At 46.7% G+C, this 14,298-nt stretch overlaps 3 protein-coding genes and 1 non-coding gene across 4 annotated transcripts; 3 read left to right on the top strand and 1 right to left on the bottom strand.

The window, feature by feature from the left end:
* Positions 1–745: 745 nt before the first annotated feature.
* On the top strand, positions 746–4,011 carry B0H65DRAFT_423530 (uncharacterized protein; the record flags this gene model as incomplete). The annotated part of the gene is made up of 3 exons (XM_062824464.1): positions 746–1,715; positions 1,793–2,073; positions 2,128–4,011. The coding sequence occupies 3 exons, from the start codon at positions 746–748 to the stop codon at positions 4,009–4,011; spliced, it is 3,135 nt and encodes a 1,044-aa protein (XP_062682439.1).
* Positions 4,012–4,240: 229 nt separating this feature from the next.
* Positions 4,241–4,345, top strand: B0H65DRAFT_t227. Its single transcript has one exon. It is a non-coding gene; the product is annotated as a tRNA-Met (tRNA).
* A 4,502-nt stretch (positions 4,346–8,847) lies between these two features.
* On the top strand, positions 8,848–11,460 carry B0H65DRAFT_147425 (copper amine oxidase). The gene has a single exon (XM_062821024.1). It carries the CDS (start codon positions 8,980–8,982, stop codon positions 11,335–11,337), a length of 2,358 nt encoding a protein of 785 aa, XP_062682438.1. The 5' UTR covers positions 8,848–8,979; the 3' UTR covers positions 11,338–11,460.
* Positions 11,461–12,465: 1,005 nt separating this feature from the next.
* On the bottom strand, positions 12,466–14,077 carry B0H65DRAFT_147408 (uncharacterized protein). Its single transcript, XM_062821023.1, has 2 exons — positions 13,710–14,077; positions 12,466–13,373 (listed from the first exon to the last, which is right to left on the bottom strand). The coding sequence occupies exons 1-2, from the start codon at positions 13,986–13,988 to the stop codon at positions 12,591–12,593; spliced, it is 1,062 nt and encodes a 353-aa protein (XP_062682437.1). The 5' UTR covers positions 13,989–14,077; the 3' UTR covers positions 12,466–12,590.
* Between the last annotated feature and the right edge of the window lie 221 nt (positions 14,078–14,298).

The following is a 14,298-nucleotide window of genomic DNA, read 5'->3' as shown; positions in this document are numbered from 1 at the left end:
ATAAACAAGGCGAAGCGAGTTCAGGCGAGTAGGCCGGTGTGCTAATGCCATCATTACCATGCATTTGGGCCGTGCTGGAACCACACCGGTGCTCTTTCCAAAGGCCCATCAACAACGAGTGAATGTCTTGATGGCTCCCGGAAGCAGAGCTGGTGTTCCGGACGTTTGAGTTCAGCGGGTTTAGATGAAACAGCCGTAAGTGGCTTTTTGTAGCGGTGCAAAAAAAGGGTACCTGCTACTTTCAAAACAGTCTGTTGATTGCTGACTCTCTGTGCAAGAAGTGGCTAACTCCGAAAAGACCCGGATGTTCCTGAGCGGCTATTGCTCATGGGGGCCACGGGGCTGCAGCTGAGAATCCTGCTGGAGTCTTGAAGTCGAGCTATCTCATCCTCCTCTATCAGCTTGGTCATCGCAGTCATGTCTCTGGTCAGTTGTCACAATTGAGAACTTTGGCCTCGTGAAACTTGAAGAGAACCTGACGATCCTAGGACAAATCACTTCGTGATGTAGATCGAAACTGGAACTTGTCGGAGTCTAGCAGGGGAACCATCAAGCTGGATGAAAGTGAGAAGCAGGCTTGTCAATATCCGGCTCATGCTTTGCAACCACGGACAGGAAATTGTCAGCCATGAGGCCTGATGACAAGTATAATACTTCATCATCTGCCCCCGTCTCAGTTAACCTTTTATCAACAGATCCTCTATTCACAACTCATTACAACATCACACATCATTCACCCACAACCATGGAATCTTCAAGCCTCCAAGCCCAGATCAACTCTCTCATCACCTTCCTCTCCTCCCACTGCTCTTCCGGGAAAGGCCTAGGCACCACCTCCTCAGCCATCTACGACACAGCCTGGCTATCCATGATCCAGAAACTCCCCAACTCCGGGCACTTCCTATTTCCCCAATGCTTCACCTACATCCTCCGCCACCAACTTCCATCAGGCGGATGGACCTCCTACGCCACGCCCATCGACGGGATCCTCAACACAGCCGCCGCCCTCCTCGCCCTCAAGCGACACTCCCTCCATGTCTTCCCTTCTCCCCAGCCCACCACACAACATGAACCCGAACTCAAGAACTGGCCCTTGCAGCACAGGATTGAGAAAGGTTCCACCGCCCTCCAATCCATGCTCTCCACCTGGGACGTCTCCTCCACCGACCAAGTCGGTTTCGAGCTCCTCGTCACTCGCCTCCTCTCGTTGCTTGAAGACTCCGGCGTCACCGGCCTCTCCTCCTTCCCCGGCTCTTCTACCCTCCGCGCCCTGCACGACGCTAAGCTGGCAAAGCTACCCGCCAACTACGTCTACACCGCCCGCTCAACGCTGTATCACTCGCTCGAGGCGCTGTGGGGTTACATCGATTTCGACAAAGTCGGACATCTGAAAGAGGAAAACGGGAGTATGCTCGCTAGTCCGGCGTCCACTGCTGCTTACCTTATGGGTTTAGGAGAAAAGGGGATGTGGGATGAGCAGGCGGAGGAATATTTGAAGGGGGTTGTGGATAGGGAGAGGTTTGAAGGAGAAGGAGATGGGGGGCAGAAGGGGGATGGAGGGGTGCCGTGTGCGTGGCCGACCGAGACGTTTGAGGTTACGTGGGTTGTTACGACGCTTGTTGAGGCGGGGGTTGAGTTTGGGGAGAGGGAGGGGAGGGCGATTAGGGGGTATTTGGAGGAGGGGTGGGGGAGGCAGGGGGGGTTGTTTAGTTTTTGTGAGTTGCCGATGCTGGGGTGAAAGGGGTGAAAGGGGTGAAAGAGGTGAAGAGAGGAAAGTGCTAACGATTCGCAGTTCCCGGCGGACTTGTCGATGCGGACGATACGGCAAGAGCAATCATGGCGTTGAGACATCTTGGTACCAAGGTGGGCGTCGAGTCGCTCATTAGGGCGTTTGAAGCGAAGGATCACTTCAAGACGTATGAAGGGGAGAGGAATCCGAGTATCAGCGCTAACTGCAATGTTCTGACGTGTCTGTTGATGATGGATGACCCAACGGTTTATGCCCAGCAGATTGTCAAGACGGCAAAGTTCCTTTGTGAGCAGGTGCACACCGATAGTGTGAGGGAGAAATGGGTAAGCGCTTCCCATTCTTGACGGCTATTAAGGACAAGTACTGACACTATCTAGCACATCAACGAACTCTACTGGATGATGCTCCTCTCCCAGTCCTTCGCCACCCTCTTCGATAGCATGTCCGCCAACCCCTCCCTCGAAGCATCAATCTTCCAACTAGCTCCTGAACTCCAGGAGCAAATCCCAATGACTTCCCTCCACGTTCTCACCAAAGTCCTCGGCTCACAAGGTCTCGATGGCTCCTGGGCAAATGGCATCGCCGAAGTCACAGCATACGGCATCCTCACCCTCTCTTGGCTCTCCCATCTCCCCTGGATCCAACAGCTCGGACGCATGCACGGTGTCAACTTCATCTCCGCTAGCATCGAAACGGGCAAGGCCTTCCTTGAAGCTCACAAGCAAGACTGGAAAAAGGGGCAGTACCTCTGGATTGAGAAGGTCACCTATGCTTCGCCGGTGTTGTGCGAAGCGTACTGCCTGGCTGCGGCAGCTGTTCCTTTGCCTGACTTCACTGGTTCGACGGTTGACGCGGATGGCCAGGTCGTGCAGAGCACCAAGGAGTCGCTCTTCGTTTCCGAAGGGTTGCTCAAGGGTGTGCTGAAGGCAGGGCAGCTCATCTCTCTTACGCCGTTGTTCAGAACCCTCGCGCCGCAACTGTTGAGGGTGGCGGAGATGCAGGCCTGTTACGCCCTTGGCTTTCTTCAGCGGAAGCGGAAGGAACTGGGGATCTTCCTAGCTACCGGAGGGGACGAGAAGTACATGACTTTCATCCCCTTAACCTGGACCGCAAGTAATGCACTTCGTGTCCAGGCCACCGGCGGCCACAGTCACAGTGGAGGCCTGAGCAACTACGTCCTCCAAGAGATGATGATCCTGTCCATGCTCAACTACCAAGTAGATGAGTACATGGAGACCGCAGTGGAGCGGGACTTCCTAGGCTTCTACAGCGGAAGCAGGGGAAGTTTTGAAGCGGTTAGGGAAGTGGTTGGGCAGGTCTTCGAGGAGTTTGAACCCTCGGGTAGGAGAAGAAGTATCTGGGGAGATGCGGATCACACGCCTACCAATCTGAAAGAGATTCGGGCTACCCTCTCCCGCTACGTCAGACACATCTTGCTGCACCCAGCTGTGAGAGGTGCACCGGCGAGTGTACAGGCCAGGTTGGCGAAAGAGGTGCAGACGTTCTTGCTGGCGCATGTTCAGCACGCTGCTGATAACATCCAATTTGCCGCTTCCAACCAACTGAACATTGCTCCCAGGGAGGAAGAAACCGGCCTCCCCTCGCCCATCTCCGAGCCCTTCGATGCTTCCTCTCCCCCACCGTCCAAGCGCCGCCGCCTTTCCTCATCTGCTTCCCTCAAAACACAAGAGCAACCCAAGATCTTTTCCCCAGCAGACTCAAGAACTTTTTACTCCTGGGTGCGCACTACCTCAGCCGACCACACCTCCTGCCCCTTCTCCTTCACCTTTTACACCTGTCTTCTTTCGCACAGCCATCCCTACAACAGCAACAAGACCGACAATCTGTTCAACAAGGACGCCAAGACAAGCTATGTGGCGGAAGCGATGGTGAGAAGCTTGGCGAGTCTGTGCAGGATGTATAACGACTATGGGTCGATTGCTAGGGACGCTGGAGAGGGGAATTTGAATTCGGTAAACTTTGCGGAGTTCCACACTGCCTCTTCTGGTGGTGCGAAACGTGGGAAGGAGGGTGCGTTGGAGGGTAGCGATGGGAATGGGGAGGAAGAGAAGAAGGTCAAAGAGGAGTTGATGTGGATTGCGGAGTATGAAAGAAGGGGGATGGAAAGAGCAATGCGTGAACTGCAAGGCTTGGTGGGTACCGGAGAGATGGAGAAGGTAAAGTTGTTTGTTGATGTTACGGATTTGTATGGGCAGATTTATGTGGTGCGGGATATTGGTGTTGGGGTAAAGAGGGGTTGATTGTCCCCTTTGCGTGCATTTTTGGAAAGGAACTTGGTGTTTTTTCATATTTGCAGCTTTATGTCACAACTTAAATCAACCTCCCATCATGATGCTTCCGTCGTGTTGTCATGTTTCACTCCTCAAAAAGGGGGCAAGTAGGTAAACAAAGTGCACTCCTTCCCAACCCATTTTGGCGCATATCAGCACTTCAGCCAAGCCAAATATTCAACAAATCCGCAAGGTCACAGGGACCTTGGCGCAGTTGGCTAGCGCGCAGGTCTCATAGCTTTCTATGATCTGGTGAAATATCAGAGTAATCCTGAGGTCGGGAGTTCGAGCCTCCCAGGTCCCAAACTTTTTGCGGCATTTTTGGTCGTTTTTGCTAATCTCCACTTGGTTTGTTTACTTCTCCTTTTCTCGTGGGATTTTTGCAAATAACCATCACCTGCTTTTTTGCTCGTCTGGAAACTGCGTTAAGACAGTCAATGTCAGACAGCATGCCATTCGACGATATCGCAACGATGAGCGGGGTAAATTCGGAGCAGATGCGGGGCAATGGGTGCTGGGGTTTGTTTCCTCTTCAGGATAATGTTTGGTGATGATGGTTAGCCACTTCCGGCATTCCTTTCCAGTGTTGTCGTGAACGACGATAATGAGGGGTTCAGGAGGCGGAATAACCATGGCTAGAAGGCAGTTACGTACAAGTTCGGGTTCCTATCTTGGCGATACATCTCGTCGATTTGGAGTCCGAGATGGCGTCCTGTCAGATTGCACGGTTATGTGAATGTAGAGAATATGGGTTAATTGTTGTATTGATCGAGTGTGTGGAGTAGAAAGATTGTACACATAGGTTGGGGGATCTTAGAGTATTAGGAAGGTCTATAACGTTGTTAGGGTAGTTGGGAGGCTAGTCTTTTTATAGAACCCTTATTTTACTAGTTAAATATAGCTTACCAAATTGATATACCTCCCTAATTAAAATCCCTTTCGGGGATGAAGTTGAAACTATTTATACATCGTCTTCCCATTTCTAACTATTTCCTCTACGTCTTCTAACTTAATATAATCTATTATATATCCTTTTTTTCCCCTTCTTTTCCTTAATTACAACTATTCCTAGCAATCCCCTAAATTCTATATACTTCTACACAAATAATACCTTCGTTAAACCGTTTATAGGTATTTTTACTATTTTTAAATACTTAATTTTAATAATCCTAATCATAACCTCCTATTTGAACTAATACTTATAAATATTTACATACTTTAATTTAATTACTAGTTTAGAAGCTTCGACCATTATTACCTTAATCGTTTATTTATTATTAAAATCGATAATAGGGATGGGATCTACGAATCTTACAATTAAGCTTCGTATTAAACATATTATAAAAATAATTTCCTTTACTACATTTAAAAAGGTAATAAAGTTTACTTTAATTATTAATATAATTATAATCGTTGATTTAGTAGTTTCCTAATATATTAAACTATTAAAGAGTTTAATTGTAAAATTATATAAATCTTTTCGATTTATAGAATTATTTGTAAAGGATATATTTAATGCAATTTATAAAGTATCTTCGCTTTTATAATATAGCGCTATATTTACAATTTTATAATAATTTAGATTAAGGTTGTAATTATATTTAGCGAAGCGGATTATAACGAAGGTAATATCCGGTCGCGTTATAATTGTTACGTAGAGAATAGAGCCGATTTTAACTTGATATTAGTATATTAATTTACTAAATACTTTACTTTTAAAAGGTACGAACTCGATATTGGTTATAAGTAGCTATATTACTCTTTTATTATTTATAAAGCGGTATATCGTTTATAAGTATAATTATTAAAATAACTAAATCTTTTATACTCTATAATTTCGTATAATTTCAATATTTAGAAATTATTATAATTCTTTACCTCTAATAAAATAATATCGTTATTTAAAATTATTTATATATTTATAGGCTTCCTCGCTTTTATTACGGTACAAGGCAAAAATAATATTATCAACGTAATACAAAGCGAATACGGGGTTATTAATATAAATATAAGGTTCCTTTAGGACCGCTTCGAAACCTAGGGCAATAAACGATTAATAAATTTACATTACTAGAAAAGCAGGGAACGTTATAATCCGTATAGTACTTTTATAATATTTAATACTTTATTTAATACTAAGTATTTTAGGGGTATATATATATACATTTCTTTATTTATATAAATATTAATAAAAGTATTAATAGCGTAATATTAAATAAAGTTAAAATTAAAATATATAACTACTATAATAAAGGTACAGAAGGATTGGCCGGCGAATATAGAAGTATACGTTTCTTACCCTACTTCCTTCTTTTATTAGTCTCCTCGTACAACGAAATATACTTCAACTTTATTAAATTTACCGTTTTTAAAGAACTTATATATATATACCTATATATAATCGAATAACTACTTCCCCTTAATCTTTAACTCGTCCCTATCGACCTCTACCTAAATTTCTATTTTTTTATAGCTATTAAAATAAACTTACTTTACTTCTTTAAAGAGGTTTCTAAGAAAGTAAGGTTATGGGGATGCTATTTAAAGTTATAAAATAAATTTCTCTATTTATTAGGGCTTAAATAAAGCCTTCTAATTCGCTAGCGATCTCGGGTTTAGTATTTTAAAAAGCGTTTAGAACGTCGACGTCTTTCTAAGTATATATTAGTAATAGTTATTATTCTTCTAGTAAAATCCCTACGTCGGTAATAATAATATTGCTATTAAAAATTATAGATTCCTCTTATTGCGAGATTTTTTCGGCGATTAATGGCGTTGCAATTACTATACTAAACGACGTACTTCTTCCTTATAATATACGTTCGCAGCGTAATAATAGGTGTAAATAATTATTACGGGGCAAGGTAATACTAAACGTTGGGGGTAAATTAAAATTTATATATTTATATAAGGAAGAAAGGAAGTTATAGAATATATACGTAGTTCGTAAGGGATAAACCTAGCGGTATAGTACGTATACGTAATTAACCTACTTGCCGCCTCAGTATTGAGGCGGTACAATATTGGCTATAGTAATATAGCTAATTAGAGAGCGTACATTAACCCGGCAACCATTGCCGTAGTGATACCACGATCAGATAATAGTTATAGGCTAGCCCTATAATATAAATAGTATTTTATAAATATTATTCTCGTTAGAGAATTAATTATTCTTATTATTAAATCCGGGGAGGGGTTAGGTATATTACCTTACTATTTCTCATTTGTAAACTTCGACCTCTTTTTTTAATTTTATATTATTTTTAAAGTTCTTTATAACCTTATTTTAAATCTTTTTGTTAAGTTTCTAACGCGGATTTATAACTATAATTAGGGCGGGGAATATATATTAATATTATTTAATAATATATATACCTTCCTTATATATTTTACAGCGAAGGGAATAATTTTTAATTTTCGTATTGCGCTTCTTCTTATATTATTTATAGGTTCTATTAAATCGAACGTCCTCATCTTTAATATCGTTACCTTATAAACCGTTAAAAATAATACTTATTCCAAACGCTCCCCTATACCCCTTAACCTTAGCTATAATAATTAGAGGTCGTTTGTATAGACCTTTACGACGAAAGTTCCCAGATATAATACGGAAATTAAAAATATTAACTGTAATTTTTTCGTTAAAGAATTTCGAAATTCCGGATACTTAATTAAAACGAATAGGTTTTAAATAATTTAATAGATTTTTAAATTAAATAACGGCCATTTTAATCTTTAAAACTTTATATTATATAACGTTAATTATAATTAAATCCTAATTACCGATCTATTTACTTATTCTATTAGAACTCTTATTAGGTTTATTCGATAAGGATTTAATATAATTATAATAATATTAGCGTACTTTGATTATAGTATTTTTTTTATAGTAGTTATAAATATTATAGACCTAGGTATACTATATAATAATAAATTTTAGAAGCGTAAAGGAATTAGCTTTATAATTTAAATATACGGTCTCCTACATTTATTTTCGAAAGTTAGTATTATTAATCTTAAACAATTCGTAGGTTTTTTAGCGGTTATTATATATAGCGTTATTGTATTTGTATTCTTTAACGGCGGGGGGGTTAAAATTAATTAATTGGATAACGGTATCAGCTAATTAATTTTCTTCGGACCGGTTAGTAACTTCGATTTTATTATTAGGGTCTTCGCTAATAATTATAGAAGTAGTATTAAAGGCTGCTGGAGTATAATAAATTAGGAGCCTAATTTTAAAGCGTTGGAAGGATTTTCGAACTCTTTTAATACGGCGAGTAATTATAATTTTAAAGGTGTAGTTAGAATAACGCAATTCTTAAGGCTTAATAACGGTTAATTCGAAGCCTAATAAATAATTAGTGAAGTTTAAACTTTTAGCGTACTTTAGGAATTTATTATTTTATTTATAGAATTTTAAAGGGGTATTGAAGTAAGGTCGGTTAGATTTATAAGTAGATTCCTTAGATAGGGATATAGTTTCGGTCGTATATGGGGTTGTATAGATAGATTTCGTACTTTTAAATATATTCGTATAGTATAGGGATTGCGAATTCAAATTATTAATTATTAGATTATACGGTTATATAAATGTAGAAATTATAGGTTAATCATTGTATTGATCGAGTGTATAGAGTAGAAAGACTATATACATAGGTTGGGGGATCCCAGAGTATTAGGAAGGTCTGCAGCGCTGTTGGGGTGGCTGGGAGGCTAGTCCTCTTACAGAACCCTCGTCTTACTGGCTAGATAAGTTCTCTAATGATATCGGTTCGTCACTTCCATGTTACCTTACCATCCAACCTTATCTTCCCCAAGACTTGTGATACTTACCCCGCTGTTCTCATGTCATCAACATTACTTCCTCTGCTCATAAGGACCTTGTGATTCAAGACAAAAACACTCATCCAGACAAACATCGGACAACAACATAACATGACGGCCAACAGCAAGGAAGGAAACAGCAAAGAAGAGCCCGGCCATGCGCCGCTGAGTGTAGCCAACGCCGCCAGCAATGGACCACCAGACGCCCCACCCCCGGCATACCAATCTCATCCCCTTGGCCCCCTCAGTGCCTCCGAGATCACGCAGAGTTCGTCTCTGATCAAGGCATCATGGCCCGAGGGAACAGAATGCCACTTCAAGATCATCACCCTTCTCGAGCCAGCAAAGGCAGAGCTCATGCCCTACCTTGTTGCCGAGAGAGCTGGAAAGACACCCCTGGACATCGACAGACGGGCCTTTGTCGTCTATTCCTTCCGAGGCACCCACAACGTCCACGAAGCCGTCGTCAACTTGACCAAGAACACGGTCGAAAGCAATGCCAAGCTGGGACCTTTCCAACATGCCAACAGCGATGGAGAGGAGATCATGGCAGTGGAGAAGACCCTCCTCGCCCATCCCGAGGTGCAAGCCGAGATCGCCAAGCTGAAACTGCCAGAGGGCACCCAAATCGTTATTGACCCCTGGATCTACGGCGCTGATGGCGTTAAGGACGAGTCTGGCAAGTTCTACGATGACCTCCGTGTCATGCAATGCTTCCTCTACATGCGGGATCCCAACAACTCGTCCGAGCCGGATTCGTGCCACTACTCGTTCCCGCTTCCCATCTCCCCCGTCATCGATCCGGCCACTCTGGAGGTCATTCGTGTCGATATCCTTCCCACCGGTCTCGATGAGAAGGTTAAGCCCTTGGAACCATGGCAATCCCGTCCACCAAACGAGTACATCCCCGAAGCGCAAGCCTCTCTTCGCACCGACCTCAAGCCTCTTCAAGTCGTCCAGCCTGAGGGGGTTTCCTTCTCCGTTGAACCCTTCTCCGACATGGGCCGGCTCATTCGCTGGCAGAAATGGGACTTCAAGGTCGGCTTCAACCAGCGCGAAGGCATGGTTCTTTACGACGTGCACTACGACAACAAGCCCCTTTTCTACCGCCTCTCCCTCTCCGACATGGCTATCCCCTACTCGGATCCTCGCCACCCCTTCCACCGCAAAGCCGCCTTCGACTTGGGTGACGCCGGCGCGGGCATCATGGCCAACAACCTCAAACTGGGATGCGACTGTCTAGGCTCCATCTACTACATCTCCGGCGTCCTCGCCGACGGCAGCGGCTCCCCCGTCAACATGCCCAACGTCATCTGCGTCCACGAGCAAGACGCCGGCATAGGCTGGAAGCACACCAACTACCGGACCAACCGAGCCGTCGTTACCCGGCAGCGCGAACTCGTCCTCCAAACCATTCTCACCGTCTCCAACTACGAATACATCCTCTCCTTCGTCTTCAACACCTCAGCCGACCTCGCCTACGAAGCCCGCGCCACCGGCATCTTGTCGACCCAACCCGTCGACCTCTCCCTCTCGCACACTCCGCACCCCTACGGCACCATCGTGCACCCCGGCGTCCTAGCCGGTTACCACCAACACTTCTTCTCCCTCCGCATCGACCCAATGCTCTCCACCTCCTCCACGCCCCTCCTCTCCCCCTCCACCGGCCCTCGCAACTCCATCGTCTACGAAGAATGCAATCCCCTCCCCTTCGACCCCTCCAACCCGTCCGCCAATTCCCAAAACCCGCACGGAACAGGCTACACCCTCGCCACCACCCCCATCCTGGAATCAGGCGGGTACGACCTCTCCCCTTCCACAGGCCGCGTCTTCAAGATCTTGTCCCCATCCTCTCATAACCCCGTCAACAACTCCCCCGCGGGATATAAACTGCACATCCCGCCCATGCAACCCATCCTCGCCCACCCTTCCTCGTTCCACCACAAACGCGCCGAGTTCGCAGATCACAGCGTGTACGTGACCAAATACCGCGAGGGAGAACTCTACGCAGGCGGGAAGTACACGAACCAATCCCGCGGCGGCACCGGTGTGCGCAGCTGGGCTGAGCGCAAAGACCGGTTGGAGGAAACGGGTGATGATCCGGTGGTTTGGGTACAGTTTGGGTTGCAGCACGTGCCCAGAACGGAGGATTTCCCGGTGATGCCGGTTGAGACGACGAGGGTGGTGATGAGGCCGGCGAATTTCTTTGAGAAGAATCCGGCGCTTGATGTGGGGGAGTCAAGGCAGGAGGTTAATTGCAGTGTGGGGTTGAGTGAGAAGATGTTGGCTCAGGCTGGGAAAGTAGGAGGGGTTGTAGGTGAGAAGGTGAAGGAGCTGGGGGAAAAGCTGCTTGGGGTGAACTTGGGAGGGGAGGGTAGTAAAGCGGAGGGGGAGAGCAGTGGGAAGGATAAGAAGGTTGTTGGAGGAGAGGGAGGCAAGCTGGCGCCGTGCTGTGGGGGACATGCTTAAGTTAAGGTGTGGTGGTTAAGTGACTCCTTGGGCGCTAGCGGGTTGGGATGTTAAGTTGTTGAGTTGTTCTTGTTGATGGTATCATGACTGGACCGGACGCTTCAGAATTTCAAGTTCTCAACATACTGATGAATCGTCAACCGACGGTGTTGAGAAAGCCTGGCAAGGTATATATCCCCGCATAGAAATCTTTCTTGAACAGAAAACCACGAGTTCCGGACAACGAAAGAAAAAATGACGTGAGGTTCAATGTTGGATTCTTGTATCCAGAAAGCATGAGGGCGGTATCAAAACCGTCGAAGGCCCCAGCTTAACGAGGGGACTCAGCATAGTAGTGAGACCCGAAGCCGTAGAGGTACCACATGAGAAACGATGCCTCGTGTCCTTGAGATGGGCGACGCTTGTGTCCCAGTCCGGCCAGTCGTACATGTATCAGACACAATGTCTCAATCATTGCGATCGAAATGTCTCCGTATTCCAACGTTATCCGAATACCCGTGAACGTGACTAAACGGTCGTCGTCCGAACCGAACGTCGGTCTTGGCCTCAGGTCTTGGGATGCCCTCAGTCGCTGAAATGACCTGTGACCCGCTGTGACGAGCCCCTCAGTCAGCTGCTAGGGCTCAGCTCGCGCTGCGCAATCGCCAAGGTGAAGCCATCGCCATGGTAATATTTTGAGGTCTTGGAGGAGGAAAGCCTGAAAGTGAAGAAAAATGGATGTGATTGCCAGGTATTGTTTGTGTTTGGTGTTGTGAGGTTGTGTGTTGGATGAGAAGTCGCTGAAGTTGACGGGCGCATCAGTGAAATCCAAGAACCTTGATGGCGCTTATCGATAAGAGCCATGTCTGTGGGGTCTTACACGTGACACCCCTGATCGTGACCACAGTCTTTCACGGGTGGTTAACTTGGACGTAAAAAGGCCATGATATGCTTGATCACACCATGTGCTCTGAATGGGGAGCAGATTACGTGACTGCAGAGTGCCCATGTAGTTGTAAAGCATCGTTCAGTTCGAAACTCCGAGTTACCCTGAGTTCTCCTCTTTCACCCAAGTACAAGATGAACCAACGGCCGTCATGAAACCAAAAATAAAAACCGCTACGCTATGCAACCAATGTTCCCGACGCATACATACTCCCAAAACCATACTCCATGTGCAGATAGACCAGATACACCCCGTCGTAGAAACCCGCGTGTAAACTGTGTACAGCCCTTCTTTCCGTCTTACTCTTGACGGCTGGATCTCTCCGGCCTCACCTTCCAGACCTCCCAATCCCAATCCCACTATCCTTCTCCGTCAGGGCTTCCGTCATCTCACTACTCCCCGGACTAACCGGCGTCAAATCGATATCCGTCGGGCTTCCACTCCTATCCCTCCTCATCGCCCACTCATCCTCGTGACTCCCAGATATCTCAACACCCAAATCGACTCCCCTCGGCGGCATAGCTCCCGTCATCGCCGCCGGTGGTGGCCTCGAAAAAACCGGTCCATCGTTGACAGTAACCACATACCCCGGGAACTGGTTCTCAGGTACCCGTGGTCGTGGTGCAGCACGGGCCCGCGTTCTCCGTCCCGCAGCAGGAATCCGATATCTCGCCGGATCGCTCGGATCCACACCCTCCCCGTCCTGCTCCCTAACCGCACTGTCCTTCCTCCGCACCTCCCTACACGCCAGTATCGACAGGACAAAATTAATCAACAACATCATCACCGTCACCACCAGTAACGTGATCCCCAGTCGATACAATCTCCCTCTCCTGCCTCTCAGGCCCCTGCCAGCCGTGTGGTACTTGGTGGCCAGCGCTTCGACGATAGGCGGCACGGCGACGGCGTCGGGCTCGAGGTCGAGATCGCGATCGGATTCCTCGTCGGCGGTGGACACCCAGATGCCGACGTAGCCCATTGTGGCGATGCAGGCGAGGGAGATGCAGATGTGTACGCCGACGTAGGCGCCGGGGTAGAGGGTGCGGAAACGGTCGCGGAGGCAGAGGAGGGTGGTGAAGTCGAGGAGGTGCCAGATTAGGGTGGAGATTGCCTGGTGGGGGGTTAGTATGGTGGCAAGAAGAGGAGGAGGGGATGGGAGATGGGGGAAGGTAGGAAGGGGGGTTGTGATATGGGGTAGGGATAGATCCGATGATGGTGAGGAAGGGGGGGTGTTGATGATGCTAGGAGTTGAAGGTCGAAAAAGGAAAGAGATGGAGACCAGGGTTGGGGTTATGAGCGAGGTGTGTGATGAGACGAACTGGTGGGCGTTGAACAACAAGTAACAACAGGGACACCGTTGCACCATGTAACATAAAGCTCAAGGTGAGCTCTGATGATGAACTGAAACAGCAAAGTAAACAAAAGACAAAAGGAGAAAAGAACGTACCGTGATCCCCACAAACACAAAACTAACGTGCGCAAACCCTTTATCCCCATACTTCCCCACCATATAACCGACGACTCCAAGGATCGCTACCGCCAGTATTATCGAGAGGATGCCCAGTGTCGTTCGTGCTGTCAACAACTTTCCTTTGACTGATGACGAAGATCTTTGCCTTTCTTTGCTCCCACTCGTTGTTGTCGTCTGTGTCTGGCTGTGGTACTGTTCAAACCCCTCCTCCACATCCCTATTCCCAGTCCTGTCCTGTGATATCCTCGTTTCCATTTTCCTTGTTGTCGTTGATGTGGTGGTGTTGATGATATGCGTGGCGTGTGATTGGTCAAAAATGGCCGAGATGAAAGTGGACCCCGAAGCGGTGCCGAACCGGATGAGGTAAGGAGGTCGGGACGGTGCGGCGGCGGCGGTCCCAGTAACCAGGTCCAGGCCCCGTCCGACGTTCGACGTCAATGTCGATACGGGCAACCGTTCCGACTTTCGACGTTCGGTGCTGGTCCGACTTTTTGGTGTGATGGTGCAATTCGTTCCGACTCTTTTGTTGTCCGATTTTCCTGTGCTCGAATGCCCCGTTCCCTTT

The sequence above is a fragment of the Neurospora tetraspora genome (assembly GCF_033439725.1).
Source record: "Neurospora tetraspora strain CBS 560.94 chromosome Unknown B0H65scaffold_3, whole genome shotgun sequence".
Lineage (NCBI taxonomy): Eukaryota > Fungi > Ascomycota > Sordariomycetes > Sordariales > Sordariaceae > Neurospora > Neurospora tetraspora.
This window is presented reverse-complemented; position numbering and strand designations above follow the sequence as displayed.

Excerpts from the sequence above, each read along its gene's own strand:
- B0H65DRAFT_147425 (XM_062821024.1), top strand. The coding sequence starts at position 8,980 with ATGACGGCCAACAGCAAGGAAGGAAACAGCAAAGAAGAGCCCGGCCAT.
- B0H65DRAFT_147408 (XM_062821023.1), bottom strand. The coding sequence starts at position 13,988 with ATGGAAACGAGGATATCACAGGACAGGACTGGGAATAGGGATGTGGAG. Across the intron at positions 13,374-13,709 it reads TTGTGTTTGTGGGGATCACG|GCAATCTCCACCCTAATCTG; the intron begins GTACGTTCTTTT and ends ACCCCCCACCAG.